This window comes from Vollenhovia emeryi, unplaced genomic scaffold (genome assembly GCF_000949405.1).
Source record: "Vollenhovia emeryi isolate VEMERY1.0 unplaced genomic scaffold, V.emery_V1.0 DF939168.1, whole genome shotgun sequence".
Taxonomy (NCBI): domain Eukaryota; kingdom Metazoa; phylum Arthropoda; class Insecta; order Hymenoptera; family Formicidae; genus Vollenhovia; species Vollenhovia emeryi.
The window spans coordinates 732613-752450 of NW_011967198.1; the positions used below are offsets into that span (position 1 = coordinate 732613).

Sequence of the window (19838 nt, forward strand, 5' to 3'; positions counted from 1 at the left end):
GCTTACATTTGTATAAGTTACTCTTGTCTCAATATAGTAAGTCAATCATTTTTAATTCGACAGAGGAGAACAAGAGTTATTGATTGTATTTTGATATCGTCTTATCTTTATACTACACGCGGTTGTGAGAGATATAAATGCGTCAAGGATATTTCTTGTCTCGGTAACAGAAATCCTTTCTGAGGGTGTACATATCTTCCGCGAGCGAGTTCCGAGAGTTTCGAACTGTTCCGCTCACAGACTATCCTGCACAGCTACTGCCGATCCCGTTCAATCGGTGTGCAGTCGTGTCGGCAATGCCGCGAAATGAAAAACCGCGCTCGGCTCAGTGAATCGCGTGAGGGGGCGAGATAAAACGGGCTACACAACGACCGACCATTCGCGCGCATCTTGTCCAATCCCGGAAAGTGATGGGGGGGAGAAAAAAGAAAAGAACGGAAAGAGAAGGATATCCGACGAGATCATACGAGCGGGGACGAAGAGGAGAAAAATTCAAAGTTCGGAATCAAAAGTCAGAATAAAATGATCCGCGAGTGACTGTCGCGTTTAAACTGGCCCTCGCGAACAGTTCACTCGAATTTGTCGTACGCGAGCCTGAATGGCTTTCGTTTCTCTCCTTTACGCGTCGGTTGACAGAAACAACGGCGTTATTTCATTTAACGAATGACGCAAAATCTATTCGCTATCACATCATATCAACGGCGAAATGTGCGCGCGATCGGTATCGCCTAAGGGTATCGTTTAAAATAATTATTGTTATCCCGCGAGCGCGGAAATTCATTCGCGACAGTTCGCGGTCCCGACCGCGTTCCCGCGGTCGTGGAATTTTCTCACGCCTCGTCGTCATCGCGTAATTATATCAGCGTGCGCGACGGGCATAACTCCTGCAGCTTCGCTCACGATAATTGCGGCGCGCAAAATCCTCATTGCTATCATTATGATAATTGAAGTTCCTGCGGCACGACAAAACGTGACTTTCGATTACACGAACACGTCCGCGTGCGTCGATCCCGCGGAATGTAACGTCGGCTCGCGAGGACAGCCGAGTGATACATCATCCCGGCATTATTGCATCGTTATTTCATTTGACGTCATTGCATAAATACATTTTTATCAACTATATAAACGCATCCATCATGCCGTAAACCGCAGCAGTCGGTTCTTTTCGGTCTCTAAAATGTTTTCACAAAAACAACGCTCGAGAGGCCGGTTCGGAGAATTTGCTTTAAAGATCAGGGAATTAATCGGGAATTCCCAAAAATGGAGAAGCTGCAGTCGCTGGAGCTGCCCGAGTGCGAGTGAAATTTGAAAATATCTTTCGTTTCCCCTCAAGAAACGTTAAAACAAAGGAGTAACCACATAATGTAATTATAGGACAATGTCTCCGAAATCCTTATGAAATCTTTACGAAATCCCCGTGTAATCGTTTTGTCTTAATTTTCAAGTTTCTTCACTTGTTAGATAATGAACATTAAATTTGAACATTTTCTCAACTTGTTTTCGTTTTCCGAAAGAATTTACTTCTTTTAGTGAATATCTAAATATATATCATAGTTTATACCTAAGCCCGAATTATTTTTTCCATAATAAGACTGAAGTATTATAGTTCCTGTTAATACAACAGTGAATTATAACGTCGATACACCTTTGCGCGCAAATTTGGAACAATAAACAGTAGATACAAATACAAAATTACTTCTCGTTAAGACCACGATTAGACCAGTGGGAAAAGTGGGAAGCGAGGAAGCACTTTTTCTACCTAACCGAATACTACAATCTTATCTGAAATTACCTCGACAAGCAAATGCTTGTTACTAAAATCAAAAGGATATAATGTTTTGCGGAAATCTAGCAGCTCGTTGAGATTTAACGACGTCGCATATTTTTAAGCGTGCACATAAGAAAAGTTTTTGCAATCAGATGAAATTGTATGAAATCAATTGACATCGTGTAATCGGTGGGTCAACATTTTAGCCAGTGGCTACCTCCTTGCGTTAAAATGTACGCATTTAACGCAAGAAAAGAATTCCTCGTAGATGTAATCCGAATGCCAGATCGACTGCACCGACGTTCCCTTCGAGTCTCTCAAGTGCGACAAGTGGATGTTGATCCGTGGAACTTTTCAAAGGGGAACTGCAGCTCTCGATTGATCGAAAACTTCGATGTGCTAACTACGTACGCGAAATTAGCCACGTCCAGAACTAATCCAGACGTAATTCCAGGATTACCGACATTCTTCTCGCCCCCTCTCCACCCCACCCCCCCCCTCCGCCCTTTCGTTCGCCACGCCACGGCGACGGAAAATAACCGGTCGTGATGAATTGAAATTTCGCAAGTGGGAAAGTTTTTCGTCGGCGCAACAAATTGATTACAGTCATTTCCCGATCGAGTGGCCGCTAATTACGTCGCCGCGTTACGCCGGAGCACGGGAGACCGCTAATTAACCCGTTATCCCTGCAACCGTCGGCTTCTCTCCTGTATACTTACGTAATTCGCGGCGACCGGACCTGCCCGCGCGCGAGGGCTTTCATTTACAAAGTTTATCAAGGCGATGTGATTACAAGGCCATTGACGTGGCGCGCTATCGCGCGGACCCATTTACCTACTTTCCGACCGTCAACGCGGCTGCACTCTTCGACACAGGACGTCGTTCGTAATGCGCTAATCGAATGCGGTGGGTGACCCTCCCCGTTGGATCGACTGCGTTCGCAGCCGATCGCAGTTTGCGGCGATCGACAAAACTTACCGTCTCGAGCTGCGCGTTACGTCGCCATCTCTATGCAAATTTTATTCGACGACTCTCCCGGGAGAGGGTTTCAGGCTTTCAATCTCTCGAATTAAACTCCGTTGAGGTTCATTTCCGAGGTGGGAAAATAACGTATCGCCCACTGGCTGAAATTTAAGTCGAAGCGAGACGATTTCACGACTGTGCGGCTAGACCTGCATTTTGTCTTACAAACGAAGACTCGACATTTCCCTCGGTGTCTTCGTAAAACTTTTCTTAAATTCGGGAATTTTATAAACTACATGTGCACACGCGGGAAGAATAAGCAATCATTCGAGATACAAGGTCGGGCCGGAATCAAATCTTCGCAATTTCTCCACCTCTCGCGCGACAAGTGAAGTTTTCTAACCGAGAAATTCATTATTAAAAGTATTGTCCGTACGAGCCGACTATGAATTCCCATGGGAGGGAAAAGGCGTGGAAAATGCTGAAATACCTGGCCCCTGGCATGACACACATGTACCCCGTGGGGACGCGTTACAAAGCATAACGAGAAGTAAAGCGTCACGTTTTCCTGTCAGCGGCGAAGTTCATTGTACCCTGTAACGAGGGCTAAAAATAGCCGGCAAGCAGGACGGAAAAACAGTGTCGAATCGAGCGTTTGTCCCTGCAAAAATCTCACGAGTCCCTACTTTTTGGCGTGCGCCTCCGAGAGGTGCGCGGGAGATGTTATTTTCGTCGGCTCATCGGGTTTCTCGCGAAATCGCGAAACGCCGCTAATTACGGAGGGCAACTGGCCGCTCGTGTCGGAGAGGTTTACACGCGCTTCATGCAAAGTGGCTGATTACAGACGCTGATTATGCAATTAAATAACGATCGCGTTAAGGTCGGAAAGCTACGCGGCCCGATTAGCGTTGATCCGACACGCTTCTCGACAGATCCACTTATATTCAACGTGTCATTATAATTTTTCGATATTTTCTTCGTCGACCGTTCCGTCTACGGTAAAAGGGAAAATACGGTAACGAAAGACCTTGCTGTTACAAGAAACTTGGTAGCTTATTTGGTGGGGGGGGGGGGGGAAGAGGACCAATGCGAGCCAAGCGCAAGTATTCGTGCGAAAATATCCAACGTGAAACTTTTTGTTCAAACAATTTGGTTTCATGAATATGCTGTTGCAATAGTGTTCCAATTATTGAAAATTTTTGTGCACGTAAATTTTGTGCGTCACAATGTGAGGACATTTCGAACCACTTCACTTTTGGTTACCACGTGATTAGTAAGGTGGAGGATGGAAATGTAGTTAAATTTTACTATTATTGCGATTGTATTTACTACGCAACAATAATTAACTAATTTACTATTCATTACGTTCGAGCCCAGCTACCACAGTGCTCACACGTATGCATATATTTTATAACTTGACTCTTATTCGACGACGATTACTGACTTTGTATCGAAAAGGACCCAAAAGAATAGGATCGAAACGTTATGTAATAAACTAATTGAATAACTAGCCAGTTGGGTTGACTATAAGTTTCCCGTCTCAATTACTATTCATTACCTGGATATTTTAACAGAATAACAGCTTTAAAAGTTTATATTTTATAGTAATTTTTTTAAATAGTTGTCATTACTGTGTCTATATTGTTGCTATTACTAATATTATAGTAATAATTATTACAAAAATGATATTCCTGACTGTAATTACCATGCAATTATAGTTTCAAATACTACATACTTTTCCATCAGTGTAGTCTTATACCAATTAAGTAACGAATATACGGCGATGATACCATGCCTGTGCGCGCTTAATATACGCCGTTTACCAACGTTCGAGCGCGTGTCTACTCGCGTAGACATGGGCGTCGCGACGCGACGGATGCTCGAGTCTAAATGTGTCCCTTTACATCCTACGGAAGTCAATGCGATTTGCTATTACAAGTTTTCGCATTCTTCGAACGCGAAATTTATTCTCTCTACGCAAATTTTATTCGACGACTCTACCGGGAAAGGGTTTCAGGCTTTCAGTCTCTCGAATTAAATTCCGTTGAGGTACATTCCCGAGGTGAGAAAATAACGTATCGCACGTTGCCTGAAATTTCAGTCGAAGCGAGGCCCGACTTAATTTTGATGTCCTATCAAACTTCCGTTTTATATAACATTCCGAAAGAAATCGCGTTACGGAGGGAATTTTCTTTTAAAATTTATCCTGAAAATTGTGTAATCGTGGTACAACATGACATTTCAAAGAATTTTACGGGAGTTTCCTGAAATTTTACCATGCATTCCACTACACGGAGAAAATTTTCTTTTAAAATGTATCCTGAAAATTACGTAATCGTGGGACAACACGACATTTCGAAGAATTTTATGAGAGTTTTTGAAACCATACAGTTTGTATGGTTTTAAAATTACAAAAAAAAAACGTAAAGTTGTTTAAAATGCCACGTTGTCTCACGATCACAAGATTTTCAGGATAAATGCTGAGAGACAATCCTCTCCGCGCTCGTATCTTAATTTTTAATAGTCCTCCGTCAATGTTGCCGAGTCCGACTTTTCGCGTTTCTCGTGAATCGCGATTTGTTTCTACGGCTCGAGGACGGAGAGCGGCTGAAGAATTTCGAGTCGCCTGTGGCAAAAATAAACTTGAAATGTCCAGGGCCAACGTAGGCCCGCATATCAAAATTCCGATAAGGCGAAAGAGCGGCAGTTTATTTTCATTCGCGCCTTTACCGGCGCCTATGACGATAGGTGCGCTAACACACGCGTCGGGCCGAGCGGATGGGAAAAAGACGATTCTCCGTCGTAAGGATTTTTTGCTACGATCTATCGCTCGCGTTACGGCGCTTAAGCTGTCGGCGCGAGCGTCACGATCGTTTTACGCGCGCATTAAAACATGGGACACCTACAACAAGCCGTCATAAATGCTTTAACGTTCACTCGATAAACACTTTTCGATCCAACGCGCGTCTAGGTATATTAGATATACAGGGTGTTCCAGGAAGAAAGGTCAATACTCTGGGAGGTGATAGCATCGGTCATTTTAGGCAAAAATGTTCATATGACTATACGTCCCATTCCCCACTGTTTCCGAGATAGAGCTACTTTAATGTCTCGTGTAATTACTTTTTTTTTCTGTACACTTCGCCCTTTTCATCCAACCTCATAAACGTCTACGGGAAATTACTCTTATACGTCTGGTGACTTTTGTGCCGACAACATTGTAGAAATGTTCAAAATGCCTCGCACATTCGCAAATGTCGAAGTTGCAGATATGCTGTGTGTTTACGGTTTCTGTGATGGTACTGCTGCCGTTGAAGAACACCGACGCTTTCCTACACGCAGAATTCCGAATCGTAAAGTGTTTTCCAAGGTTCTCAATTGCGTGAAAGTGGAACGCTTCCCAGTGTTCATGTTTTATCTGAACGAGGACGTCAACAAAATGTGCTCTATCTCGGAAACAGTGGGGAATAGGACGTATATTCGTATTTTTGCTTAAAATGACCGATACTGTCACCTCCCAGAATACCGACCTTTCCTCCTGGACACCCTGTATAATAACAATTACAAAATCGCCGCCTCTTAATTAACGATAAATGTCCCCGACGAATTTCTCTCATCGACAAAAATGACCGAAATCACGCGCGACTCAATCTCAATCTGATTCGCGATCCGCAATAGTGTGACACGGGCTTAAGGCCTTGTAAAACTGACGTAAGCCTCGTGACGCGCGAGAAAAATTGTAAAGAGGGAACTTTTGTTCCTCAATTTTTTATTCCCGAGCGAGTCGCGAATGACGACTGAATCCCCTTCGAGGACGTAATCAACGGGTTTTGCGGAAACATTCGTTCCTAATCGCGACGCAAAACAGAGAGAAAAAAATACGCTCCTAATGGCCCTAATTTTCCCGATGACGGCAATCCGTGAGCGCGTTAAACGCGAAAGTAACGATTGCGAGTGCATATTGCGCGTTAAACCCAAAACGTTCAATCTCGCGGCTAAAACTGCGGGGCGACTTTACGCGCGTAATAAATGTCGCCCGGCCGAACTCTCGGTAATGAAAGCTCCGTTATAGGGTGCACCCGGGAAGGCCGTTTATACGTAGACGCACAATGCTCAGAATTGTACATTCAGCGCGCGCTAATCGACCGAACTCGATAACTGTTCTTGACACGTGTTACAACCTGGCGCGCAATTATTACACGTCATAAAACAATCCTTCGTCGCTATCGCGTGAGTTTTCTCAGTTGCCCTGTAATCGCCCCGTCGCTCTTCAAAGAACGACAACGGTGAAATTTCGAGTATTATTACGTCAAACGCATTCTCGTAAATATGTATATATATATATATATATATTTCTATGAAAGCCGCAAATCCTTTTGTCGCAATTACCTATTCGCTTAATTATTCCGCGTTTAATTATGCCGTATGCCGCGATATTAATTCCACGTGGCTGTGTACGAGAGTGCAATCGATAATTTCCCGCGGATAGACGCGCGAGCGTAAAAGCGAAAACGGCCAAGCGCGAATAAGATAGACAAACAATGCGAGACTCACCTTCTCTCGCTTTCAGGTACACGGTGTTCGCCACGATGTTCTCCAACTCCATCAATTCCAGCTTGATCGGATTTGTGCGACCGAATCGGGTGGGAGAAGAGGGGACCTCGTGGTCGACGGCGACGTCGGTGGGCGACGTCGGCGGCGGACGGGGCGGCGGTCGTGAGGTCGATCGTGAGGTCGGTCGCGGGGAACACGTTCGATTCTTGTCGCACGGGGTTGACGGGGCTCCTGTCAGACAAGCTCCCATCTGCGTCCCTGCGGACACCACCAAAGGGGTCCACGATCGGCCCTTCCCCCCCTTTCCCCGAGGATCGAGGCGAGCGAGGCGGATCTCGTCGGTGTATCTCGATACGGAAGCACCCGCGGCCCAGGGAAACCTCGATGCTGCGTCAGACGAATCTCCGTTCGATCGATCGACGGGCTGGACTCATTTGGAATCGATTCGCCACCCGGGAGAGAACGCCTCGAAACTGGGACCGCGCGTTCTTGCGATCGCTCAGCCCTCCTTGCCTCTCGCTGGGTTTCCCTTTAAGGAAAAACAGCGCCTGCTAGCTTAAATGAATTTCCGCGCGAAAGCCGGCGAGCAATTTCGACAACGCTTCTCGCTCGCAATTAGGCTAATTAGGATAAGTAGCCCCGGATGCCGAGGATGGCGAGGCGACGATCGAGAAAAACAGGCTCGCGTTAAGCGAAACGGTGAGAATCGTCGGATAATTTCATCGGAGAGCCCGGAACCTCCTCCATCTTTAATAGGCAAACTCACGGAAGAGGCTTTAACGCCGCTCGTAGATCGCTCAGCGGATCCACCGAGTCTCCGAGTTGGACGGAATTAGATCGTCCGCGCAATCGACGCTCGTAGTCGTCGGCGGATCCCCCGCGATCATTTTCACTTGTCAAGCCGCGATTAACGATCGTCGAATCCCCACGAACGCTCTCGTCGGCCTCTTCCTCAATCGGGCATTCCATCAATCCTCCCCCCGATGAAGACGACGAAGGCGTTTCGCGGGCATCGACAAGCGTGCTCTTTCACCACCGGCCTCTGTTCAGAATTTATCGTCTCTGTCCGGAGGCCCGGTCGGAATCGCGCCGCGGCGAGTAAGGGCCTCAGCAGAAAGATTGTCGTAACTGTCGATGATGCCGCCGTAAGACGTAAGTCAGTGTCGAAAGTCAACGCGCGAAGAATCGTCCGTATGTCACCTCGCGATGCAATGGACGCGACATACGTCTACGGCAATTCTTTGCGCGTTGACTTTCGACACCGACTTAAGGGGATCCTTAAAGCCGTCTGTTTTACCGACATTCTTTGTTAGAAGTAATCTTTTAGTTGGCTTTATAGAAATGCAAAACTCTTTTACGGAATTAAAGTGCGCAGCAAAATCTAGACTGTGCTGGTCGACTTTATATAAAAAACGAAAAAAATTTTTTATTTTACTAATTTTTGGTACACTTGACGACACTATTTGCTTGATACAAGAATTCTACAATAAATATATACAAAATGAGACCAACACACTCTAAGGACAACATATAAGAACAATATCGTGCAATTAGAACTAAGATTAATAGCCTAGAAAAAAAGATTACTTCTAATAAACGCAAGTCCAGAAATCCAAGTCTAGAAGAAGAGAAAAAGATAGTTGCAGGCTTTTTCGAGAGAGATCGCTACCAAATATCTGTCAGATTGTCAGTAAAGCCGTGGTATTGACGATGCTAGAATTCGATCCAAAATCTCGGTCTGAGCAATGTGTAGCTAATAAAATTGCTGCTTTTTCGTACAAGGTGCAGATTGATTGGCTATAAATTTCTCGAACCGAGTAGAACTTGGGATTAAAAATGTCGATAATCAACGTTCTTAATTCCGTCTTTTATCTTATCGACACTGATCGAGTTCGCCAGCGGCTTTAGGATTCCCTTAAGGTCGAGAGATCGCTCGGCCAAAAACGAGAGCACAGCGACGTGGCTTGAACTCGCGCGCGTTGGACATCACGCGACAAGGCATTCCTTTATAGAACACATATATGTACATGTACAGGATGTTAACAAAAAACAGGTTCAGGGCTTCAAGAGGGCAGATAGTACTTGTGAAACGGAGCAAAGAGGTCCCAATAAACGTAGGTCGGAAAATTAATATTTTCAAAGCTATGGACAACCGGGAATATTTGAAAAGGGGTTCGCAATCACACGACACGAAGATGCGAAGCACGTGTGGAAACGCGTGTAGAAAACCTTTTCGTAAACTTGGACCTTTGAAGAATTCTTTTTTCTTCTCTCGAATAAATGGATTTACTTCAACCAAAATAAAGGAGTTGCCCTTAAAGTCCTCAACCCTTTTTGTCAACACCCTGCACAAAGCAGCGCGCTATATGGTACGTCGAGGCGTTAATGGACGAGGGGAGAGCTCGCGGGAGCGCGTGTCTCGACGTGGCCTCGCGAAAATAACGCGCGGGATGCGCCTCGAGAGAGGCGCCGCGTGCAGCCAAGTGCCTTTCACTCCTCCGACGCCCGGATTCAGCGGGGCTTGGAGGGGCGAAGGGGGTGTGGGGGAGGGAGAGGGCGAGGGGGTCAGCCGACGAAACGCGCGTTAACGGATGGCCGATCGCCGGCGAAACGCGGAGGTCTCGAGCGACGAATTACGGGGCACCGAATCTCGCGTGCGGGGCAAATTCACTCACTTCGCTCGGATCCTCTTCCGCGGTGCGGTGTGCCTGCTTTCTCCTCCTCCTCCGCCGCCTCCTCTTCCTCTTTTCTCCTCTTTTTTTTTCCTCTTCTTACGGTGCACACGCAGGGTGAATGACATCCGCCGAGAACGGCGGGCTCCTAATGGCTCTCCTCCTCGCGCATTTCATTTCTTCGCGCGTTCACCGGCGCGTCACTCGCGCGCACCGCCCCGCGGACTCGCTCCCGTGCACGCGCATCCTGAAAAAAACAATCGCGATTTCGGTTCGTCTTTGTATACTTACTGCGCGAATCTTACGGAGATCCCGGGACCTGATCGGCGGAGCCGGCTAACGCGTAGAACAAACCGCCCGAAAGACCTGTGTCCACGACGCTAGGAACTTGGTCCAAGTTCCGAGTCTTGGTTCTAGCTCCGAGAAATGCGTAGCCAATCGACTTGCAGCTTTTACGGAATAGCTGCAAGTTGATTGGCTACGCGTTTCTCGATACTACGCGGAGAGAGTTTTCTCTTAAAATTTACCCTGACAATCGTGCAATTATGGAACAACGTGGCATTTTCAAGAACTTTATGTGAGTTTTTTGAAATTATACCGTACTACAACGTGTACTAATTCCTAGTAAAATGTGTGGTAGAAAAAACTCAAAGTTATTTAAAATGTCACGTTGTCCCACGATCACAGGATGTTCAGGCTAAATTTTAAGAGAAAATTCTCTCCGTGTAGAACTTGGACACATCGTGGACACAGACGTGAATACGTCCCGTGGTCGCTCTTTAAGCTCGCGGTACACTACGTATTGTGTATCGTGGCTCGCATTTCAGTCAATCAGACGAGACAGCCTCGTGCCCGACTTGTCAAATTGCGAGCCGCAATACGTATTGTGTGACACGGGCTATTCGGTACATTAAAGGAAAATAACCACGTGTTTACGTTCGCTCGCGATCCGCTCGTCCTTGTCAGCTTAATCGGGATCCACCTTTCGAAGGTTCCGCTATTGCGTTGTCACCCGACCGGCACATTTCCAGCATTCGAACCAAATTTCAATTGATATTAATTATCCATTACGGTGCCATTATTCTCATCAATGCTATTCACACGCGCCAACTATTGCTATTATTTTAGAAACAATAAGCTCTCCCTATACACTGTTTACTGCCAAAATGTCACTTTACATACGAAATGTTAAAACCAATGTAGAAAAATTGCTAAACAACGCTAACTGGCAAATTCTAATTCTTTACGTTATCTATACACCTTGACCGAGTGATGGTGTCCAGATTGGGGAGGGGGGAGGGTAGGGAACGGGGATACTTAAAAATCGCGTTTCGTTAGTTCTGTGTACAGCCGACCATAGACATAGTAATACTAGACCGAGCGTGTTCTCTTTTAAGCAATGAAAGTTAGGTAGAAAGGGATAGGTGCCGTCAACCTTTCTCTTTTCATTCTTCTCATTAGAGAGAGAAAGGTGGACGGCACCTATTTTCCATTCTTTTCTACCTGAGCCTCAGGTCTGGCGTCTCATGCTCGGTTTAATATTACTGTCTGTGCAACCGACATCCCGGATCGGCGCGCAGTTCTAGTTGAAAAATAAACGAGAAGTCATCATCAGTACTGTTTATTGCGACAAATATTACCACATGCCTCACACTGACAAAAAAATTTGTTTAACTAAGCAAATAGATTTACTTAAAATTAATTGTGTTTACTGAAGATAAAAATATCAAATTTCAAGTAAATCTGTGTATTATATTAAGTAAATTAATTTAAATCATTACATTTTCTACATTCAAATAAAGATTTCATGAGACAGAGAATACTATTTATTAAATGAAGTAATTGTGTTTGTCAAATAAGTTTCTTTGCTGTCAAACTTATATATCTTAGCAAACATTTTGTAGAATTAGAGTAAAATTTTGTTAATTTAAAATTATCTACTGTTTAATATTTAATAAATACTTAAATTAAAGAAATGAAAGTTTGAATTTGTTTATTTTTTTAATTTAAGTTAATAAGCTATTAGGAGCCACCTAATGAATAATTTTCTTGAGTAAAGTAATATTTTTTGGATTAAGATATATTTTTTATCAGTGCAGTGGTCGAATTAGTGAAACGCCCGCCTATAGCGTAGGGAAGTCCAGGTTGAAACCCAATAAATTCCTCTAATTAGAATTTGCTAGTTAGCGTTTAGCAATTTTTCTATGTTGGTTAATCGCGTATTAGCGTCAAATAATTCTTTACGCGAAACATCAAGAGTCAAGGATTAGATGTGAAAAGCAATAGAGACACTCGCGGAAATTATTAGGCGGATCGCGTCAAAGTGCCGAACGCAAAAAGCGACACGCCAGCTAATTTCGCAACGTATCCCGTCGCGTCGGCGGCCCTCATTAGCATTTTAAAGCGAACGCAACGGGATCGTATAACAGCACTCGCGCGAGTCCTCGTGTTTTTTCATCAATATTTTCTCAAAGTCTAAAAAATCCAAACGAATTCCCACCGCGTGAACTCGTCCGTCGCCGCTGGGCACACATGTGCGTACACATGAATGGCGATGCGTCGGACAGGTGCATCGACGTGGAGGGAAGGGAGGCGGGCGGGTGGAGACCGAGGACGAGGGGAGGAGTGGAGAGATAAAGATAACGACGCAACTAACGCGCCGCGTCGACGGCGACAGCCGACGGTAATCTAATAAGCGCCGCGGAATGCGCGTTATTTCCACGTATTCATATCCGGCCGAGGCTTTTACTGCGACTCGCCTGCGCCACCGCGGGGACATAAATTCCGCGTAACCGCGGAAACGCGGAGGAGGGTTGGGAGGGGGGGGGGGAGAGGGGATTAGAAAACCGGTACGGAATTAGATGGATTCACCGCTGCCCCGCGCCCCGCAAATTGGACTCTCGCGAGGGGCGGCCCTTTCCAATTATCCTCCCTTTTCTTTTCATTTTCCCGATATCGCGCTCCCTCGTCTCGTCCCGGCGCGGCCGATTCGATTAATTCTGCGTAACGGATCGCCCGAGGCTGGGCGAGCGCGGCGGAGAAGCGCGGCGCATCGAAATTGGAGCTTTTAACGGTAATGACCGGCCGTAAAGGGCGATCTTTCAAGCTGCAGCGAATTCTCCTTAACGTAAACCGCAAATAATTGCGGATTATTATTCGCGGTGTACGGGGCGTCGCGTGTGCGGAATACGAGCGTATTCGTGGCGATGCACGCCGCCCCAGCTGCACTCCCGTACGGACGCACGCTATTATTCATCCCTTTATTTTTATTATTACAAAAAAATACGCTGTTTGACATTTTTCGTTATTCACACCTGCGTACTTCGACGCGACGTTTCCGCGCGCATTATTCGAGATATGTCACGTCGGTTCCGTCGGCCGCGGAATTAAACGGCGTGCGAGACGCGCTCGGCGAGCCGCGTCTCTCCCACCCGGCAAGTTTTTTTTTTCTGTTTCCTCGCGGAAATATGATTGGGGCGGAAAGGGGTCTCTGAATGGCGAAGAGTGTTAGCCATTTGCGATGCATCCGTCCCGGCACGCTCCGGAATGCGGCGCGGTTTTCATGCCATTGTTCGGAGATACGCGACTGTAAATTGACGACACGACGGCGCGCGACGTGTCGAGCGTGTCTGGATTCCCGAGCACGCTAACAGAGTATCCCCGCTATTAATTGCGATCGCATTCCCACTCGGTGCCGTTCAATTCGCAGCGCAATTTCGTTTAATTGCCTTTTCAAACATAATTCCATCTCACCGCTAATATTTGCTCCGCGTCGAACGAGAGAACCGCCCAGAGAGCATTCTATACAAGTTCTCAATTCCTTTTTTTTTTAAGGCCCTTTCGGCATAATTAACGATTCCATCGCCTTCCACGAACTCGTCCTCGTTAGGTTTGCCTGCGTTTTTTTCCATCGCGCGGCGAAACCGCGTACATTTATTATCGGCGGTGTCAATCGACGTGCGCTTCCACGCTGAAAATCGACGCGAGACGTCGGATCGATCCGAATGAACGATGACGGCGAGCGCGATAAAGCGCGATTCGAACGCGATTTTTGACGCGAAAAAAAGAGGGGGTTGGGAAGAGGAGGAACGAGTCCTCGAGATCCTCGAGAGCCGAAGCCGGGATCGCTACGCTCGCGTGCACGATCCCCTTCGCCGATCGCCGGCCGCGATATACGGCGCGCCGCGCGGCGAAATAGAAATTGCCAATAACGGCGCGACGGAACAATACGCGCCGCTGACGTTGATATGCATTAAAGGCGTTCGCATTGTGTCAATCAGTAAATGCAGTTTATACGTGACTGACGGTATCATAGGCGGTGCAACGAGGGCGCGTCCACGCATACACGGTGTCCCGGACCGAGTCTCCTCTCCGTTTCGTTATGCGGATCTCCCGGAGCGTCCACGCTCCGGGAAGGTTTCGGCGTTCACGAACGTCCGAGAAACGCGAGTGGTCTCTCGAGAGCCGAGCGCGGCTCCTCTCGGGCGATTCAAGTCAAACTTATAGTGGATTTGTTTACGCGGTGATCGCCGCAGATACATCGCTGTATCTTGGTGCGATATCTGACAACGAAGACAGAGTGACGCTATCTGCGGCAGTCGCAGCGTAAAGCTGGAAACACACGAAAAACATTTAAGCAGTAAGACTTGAGACTTAAGAATTTCGACCAATCGGTATTTTCAGCATTGCTGAAGTTTCAACATGGTTGCTTACGTTTCGACAGTCATTAGTTTTTCCCTTAAGTCTTAAGTTTTACTGCTTATGTGTTTTCGTGCGTTTGGACCTTAAAGCTGGAGACACGAACAAATTTAAGCAGAAAGACTTAAGAATTTCAACCAATCGGGATTTTCAGCATTGCTTAGTTTCAACATGGATGCTTACGTTCCAAGCTTCTTTCGTGTGTTTGGGCCTTTAACAGATGCATACATAGCGAATTCGGTTGCTTGCACCAATACACCCTAAGTACACTACTATAAGGCTTGTTCATAATCAATTCTTGTATCCAAGGTCTTAAATACTTCAAAAACTATCTAGCAAAAAAAGATCCGCACGGATGCTGTATAAATTATTTTACTGAGAAGTATTTCAAGTAGTTTAAGACGATCCTTAAATACAACGATTCACTGTATACAAGCTCAGCGCGCACTAGTGCAAGCAACCGAATTCGCTATTACTGTAACGTTTGATCCACGAAGTACTGAAAAATTTAAAGGGGTAATAAAACGATGTCGCGCCAAATCCACGGAAAAGAAATTTCCTCGGAGTGGACCGCGGGTCAAAAGAGGTACGGATTGATCCGAGACACCGTATGTGCGCGTACGTGCGATGCAACGCGTGCGAGAAAGAGGGAGAGAAAGAGCGGCGCGAGGGCCCCGAAGGGGGATGGAAAAGCCAATTCCGTCGTATCAGCGCAAATGGCTATTGGCCGACAGGAAGGAACGCCGTGCGTTCTTCTCTCCGCAGAAGACGATAATAATAAACGTTTACGATCGGCGAACGCGCCGAATTGGAGCGCTAGAGAGCGCCCTTTTTACAATCGGCCCTTAACCCACGCGCGATATTTCAATATCCGCCACCCCCTCGGATTATGGATCACCTTGGCTCACTTTCGGCTCGGCTCTCGAACGCGGGGGCCAGGGAGATAATTCGCGGCGCGGGAGATGAGTTTTTTCCGGAATTTTTAGCGAGGCTTTCAGCAAGATAGATCGTCGGCTCTGGTTCTTGAAATTTATTCCGAGAGAAACTACAATCGTACACACACACACGTTTGCGCGCACGTACGGGAGAGAGAGAAAAAGGGGGAAATTGCCAACGCTTTAAGCCGCGTTGCAACATCTCGCATTAATCATACTCACATACGAAAGAGTAGTCAAACTTTCGAGCGCACGAGCGCTCCGGTTTCATTATAAAAAATTAAAAGGAAAAGCAAAATTTACGTTTGTTTAACCAGAACCCCCGTCCTTGTTTCCTCGGCGTTTCTTCACGCGTGCATACGTTTTCATAATATAATGCGCGTTTAGGTCGCGATAGTTGTAATTAAAAAGGCAAAAAGATATAAACCGGTGAGATACTCTTTCGAGGATAAAATGAAACGACGCGAACATCAGTCGGGCATTGTTGGAAGAAAGAGTGTATGGATATAATAATAAAGCAGCCTTGGGATGCGCTACTATTGCGCAGGATGCAGAGCTTGCTTTATTTTCGGCTGACAAATGCTCGACGTGTATAGTACAACGAGCGTTGCGAAATTAGTTTAAGCTAGACGAAAGTTGCACGCTCCGATGCGAGTCCGACAACGGTCGACCGAGTGGAGAGCGCATTGTGCCTCGCTCTCGTTATACGCGAGAGGAGCATAATTAAATAGCGATCCCCCTTTGTTTCCTCGACACGCCAAGCCCCATCTGCGCGTCTACGTCTCGAAAGTATCGCCGAAGGTGCGGTAAGCAGAGAGCGATCCGTAAACGCTTAAGACTGTCTTAAGCCTGGTTTTCTATTTTCTGGTTAAATGTTAACCAGAGGTCAGCCGATTATCTGTCCCCTCTTAGATAATAATATAGAAAAAGATGGGGAGAGTCGACTAACTTCTAGTTAACAGCTAACTAGAAAATGAAAAGCCGCCGCCTTGGCCGTAAAGCAAGGCAGAGAAAAACGTAAGTTGTCGACGCGGATTGGATTGGAAAGGCTATTGTATACTCACACATACATATGTAGAGACTTGCGTGTTTCTCTGCCTTGCCTCACGTCTACGACTAAGGGACTGAGCAGAATGGTTGTCTTGTACTCTTAAGACAATGTTTTATGTTTTACATCTTTGTCTCAAAGTAACGCACAATAACTGTCTTGCGACTTAAGAATATAAGACAGCCATTCTGCTCAGGCCCTAAGAGAGGCTTAGGGCTTGAGCAGAAGGATTGTCGTAATCGTTTACGATTCTGTCGTAAGACTTAAGTCGGTGTCGGAAGTCAACGCACAAAGAACTGTCGTAGATTGTCGCATTTGTCGCATCGCAAGGCGACATACGTCTACGACAATACTTTGTGCGTTGACTTCAAACTTGCGTCTTACTACGGAATCGTAAACACTTACGACAATCTTTCTGCTCAGGCCCTTAAACGTTTACGGATCGTTCTCTGCCATCAGCCTTAAAAGCCGAATCAGACCAGCAATTGCCGATTCGGATCGGCCTGGGACCGGCGATTGTCCTCCAGCCAATGAAAGCCGACCAAATTGCTGGCTGCTTTGCTCTCATTGGCTAAAGGACAATCGTCAGTCGCCAATTCCAATTCAATCCGAGCCAACAATTGCCAGTCTGATTCGGTTTTAAGGCCGAATCAGACTAGCAATTGCCGTCTAGCCAATGAGAGTCGATTAATCGCTGGCTGCTTTGCTCTCGTTGGCTAGAAGACAATCGCCAATCCTAATCCAATCCGCGTCGACAATTGCTAGTCTGACTCGGCCTTTACGCGACGCGAAATTAGTCGGGGGCTCAGGGATCAAGATGCAAATTGTGAAGCTGCCTCGTCGTTGCGTCTCGCCATTGTTTTCTGGTCCGTTAAAAATTTCGCGCTGCCAAAGTTCCACGTGACGCGGGTGACGTGAAGCGGGGCTAGTTATAGGGACACTCCCGCCGATATCGAGACACGATATTTAGGATACGGTAACCGATACCTGTGACATTGATATTTTACCTTCGATATTAGTTAGTTAGCGATACCTAGAAAGGAGTATCGGATTACGCGCGATATTCCGCGGCTGCGTTCAATTTCGATCGCGCGTCATATCGCGCGGGAGTTTCGAATTCCGTGGCTCAATCTCAGATTCCAGCCCGTAACTTGCGATCCGTCGCCCGGCGCGGAGACTTCATTAGGATGACTTCGCCGACGGTTATATTACCGCGTCACGACGGTTTTAGCGGCGGGTGAAGGATACCCGGCGGCTACTCGCGACGCGGCGGGGCCGCGAAGAATGTCTTTCCTCGTCTGCGGTCAGTCTGGTGCGCCCGCGATTGTGGTTTAACGGCTTGCGGTCCGTGCGATACCGAACCTACGTGCGTAACATCCGCGCGGGACGGACGATCGAGCGGAGTAACGGCACGCGTTATTTCCTCTCGCGATCGGTAAGGACGATAAAAAAAAACAGAAAAGAAAAGAGCGAACGCATAAAATATCCAGCTGCTTTACGTTTAACGGCGTTTAATTAACAGAACGGGAAAAATTTGCTACGGGCGGGCAATCGCGCGTGTAAAATACAGACGTAATTAAGGCCGTAAATATTACGAATCACGGTTGTTAAACCTGTCGCTTCTCACCGCGCCCGTTCGGCATTTTTCGGAGGAAAGTCAAACGATTGCGTAGCCCGGTAATCTCGATCTTCGGCAAATAAATTTCCTACCTCGCGGGCGCGGTTGCACAAGGAGAGTTACGTCGACGAATTGCGCGACGAATTGCCGCCGCCACAAGTGGGCCTCGAGAGAGCAGGGATTTACTTGATATTTATTCATGCGTCCCGACGACGTGTTAACGTTTGCCGTGGAGAGTAAGCACTCGGACCGACGGCCAACCCGGCCGGCGCGCCGCGCGGCGGCCGGCACGTGCGCGCGGAAGGACGTAGTACGCTTTTCCGTACTACGGACTCGCGGCGACGGACTTTGGGATGTAAATGAATACTGCAAGTCCCACTGTGTGCCGCCGGCATGTCATGCGCTGGTCGCGTCAACGAGGCGCATATAGTGCATGCACGTATATACCTCTGCCGCCCGGGAAGCCTCGTTCGACGACCCTGAGGCTCGCTTTCTCTCCTCTCTCTCTCTCTCTCTCTCTCTCTCTCTCTGTTCGCCGCTCTCCCTCGCCGGACAAAAGCCGAATTTCCGCGCTGATCGGGCGCCACGATTTATTGCCAAGTGTGCCGCCCGCTCGTCCTGCCCGCCTTTCTCGAGCGTCACGTTTGTCGCGTGTCGAATCGAACGGAGAAACGTCATTGCCCGGTCGCGTTTTAACGTTTAACTGCGCAGCGGGAGGGAATCCAGACTTCCCCGGGCTCTACGGGGATTCTGTTTAAACTGGACATTCGTCACGCGCGCGATAACAATGCTCTCGGGAGTCGGAGGGAGAAAATGCGACCATTTGCACCAGAGATGCTGCCGACTCGCGTATCTTCCTCGACTATATACATCGGAGAAAGAGTCCGCCGATGGGGGCACTTGATCTTTTGCCGTTACGTGGGATACGTTTTAATTTACATTCCACTCTCTAAAAGTCAACCAGTGTACATGGTCTGTCCTTAAAGTAGTCGGACTGAGTCAATTACAAAATATTTATTGACAGAAATAATACATGCGCTCAATATTCTTCAAAGTAGGACCCTTCTGCATCCACACACCGCTGGCAGCGAGATTTCCAGCTCTCATACGCTTCCTGGAAGGCGGCAGCCGGAATGCTGTTGAGCTCTCTCGTCATGACCTGTTGTAATATTTCCATCGAGCCGTGATGGTGTCCTTTCAGGGCGGTTTTGAGGCGGGGGAAGAGGAAAAAGTCTGGTGGTGCAACGTCAGGACTGTAGGGTGGCTGAGGCAGGGTTGCGATGTTGTGTTGGGCCAGGTACGTCGTCACGCGGAAGGCTGTGTGGCTCGGCGCATTGTCGTGATGAAGCCGCCAGGAGTTGGCGATGGCTGGGCGGACGCGGATGATGCGTTTTCGATTCAAAAGGAGTGAACCACAGGGAATTTGTGCCACAAGGACAAACCCTTAATGCAGTTTTTTACGTGGAGGTCCTTGAACGGCTGAGAAAACGCATCATCCGCGTCCGCCCAGCCATCGCCAACTCCTGGCGGCTCCATCACGACAATGTGCCGAGCCACACAGCCTTCCGCGTGGCGACGTACC

At 47.3% G+C, this 19838-nt stretch overlaps 1 protein-coding gene across 1 annotated transcript in view; it reads right to left on the reverse strand.

The window, feature by feature from the left end:
- LOC105564122 (G protein-coupled receptor kinase 5) overlaps positions 1-19838 on the reverse strand; it is a 43799-nt gene that overhangs the window by 18908 nt on the left and 5053 nt on the right. The window contains exons 2-3 of the mRNA XM_012016272.1: positions 9961-10204; positions 7286-7814 (exon numbers count right to left, since the gene is read on the reverse strand). Coding sequence (XP_011871662.1) covers positions 7286-7535 — 250 coding nt within the window. The 5' untranslated portion in view covers positions 7536-7814; positions 9961-10204. The remainder of the gene's footprint in view (positions 1-7285; positions 7815-9960; positions 10205-19838) is intronic.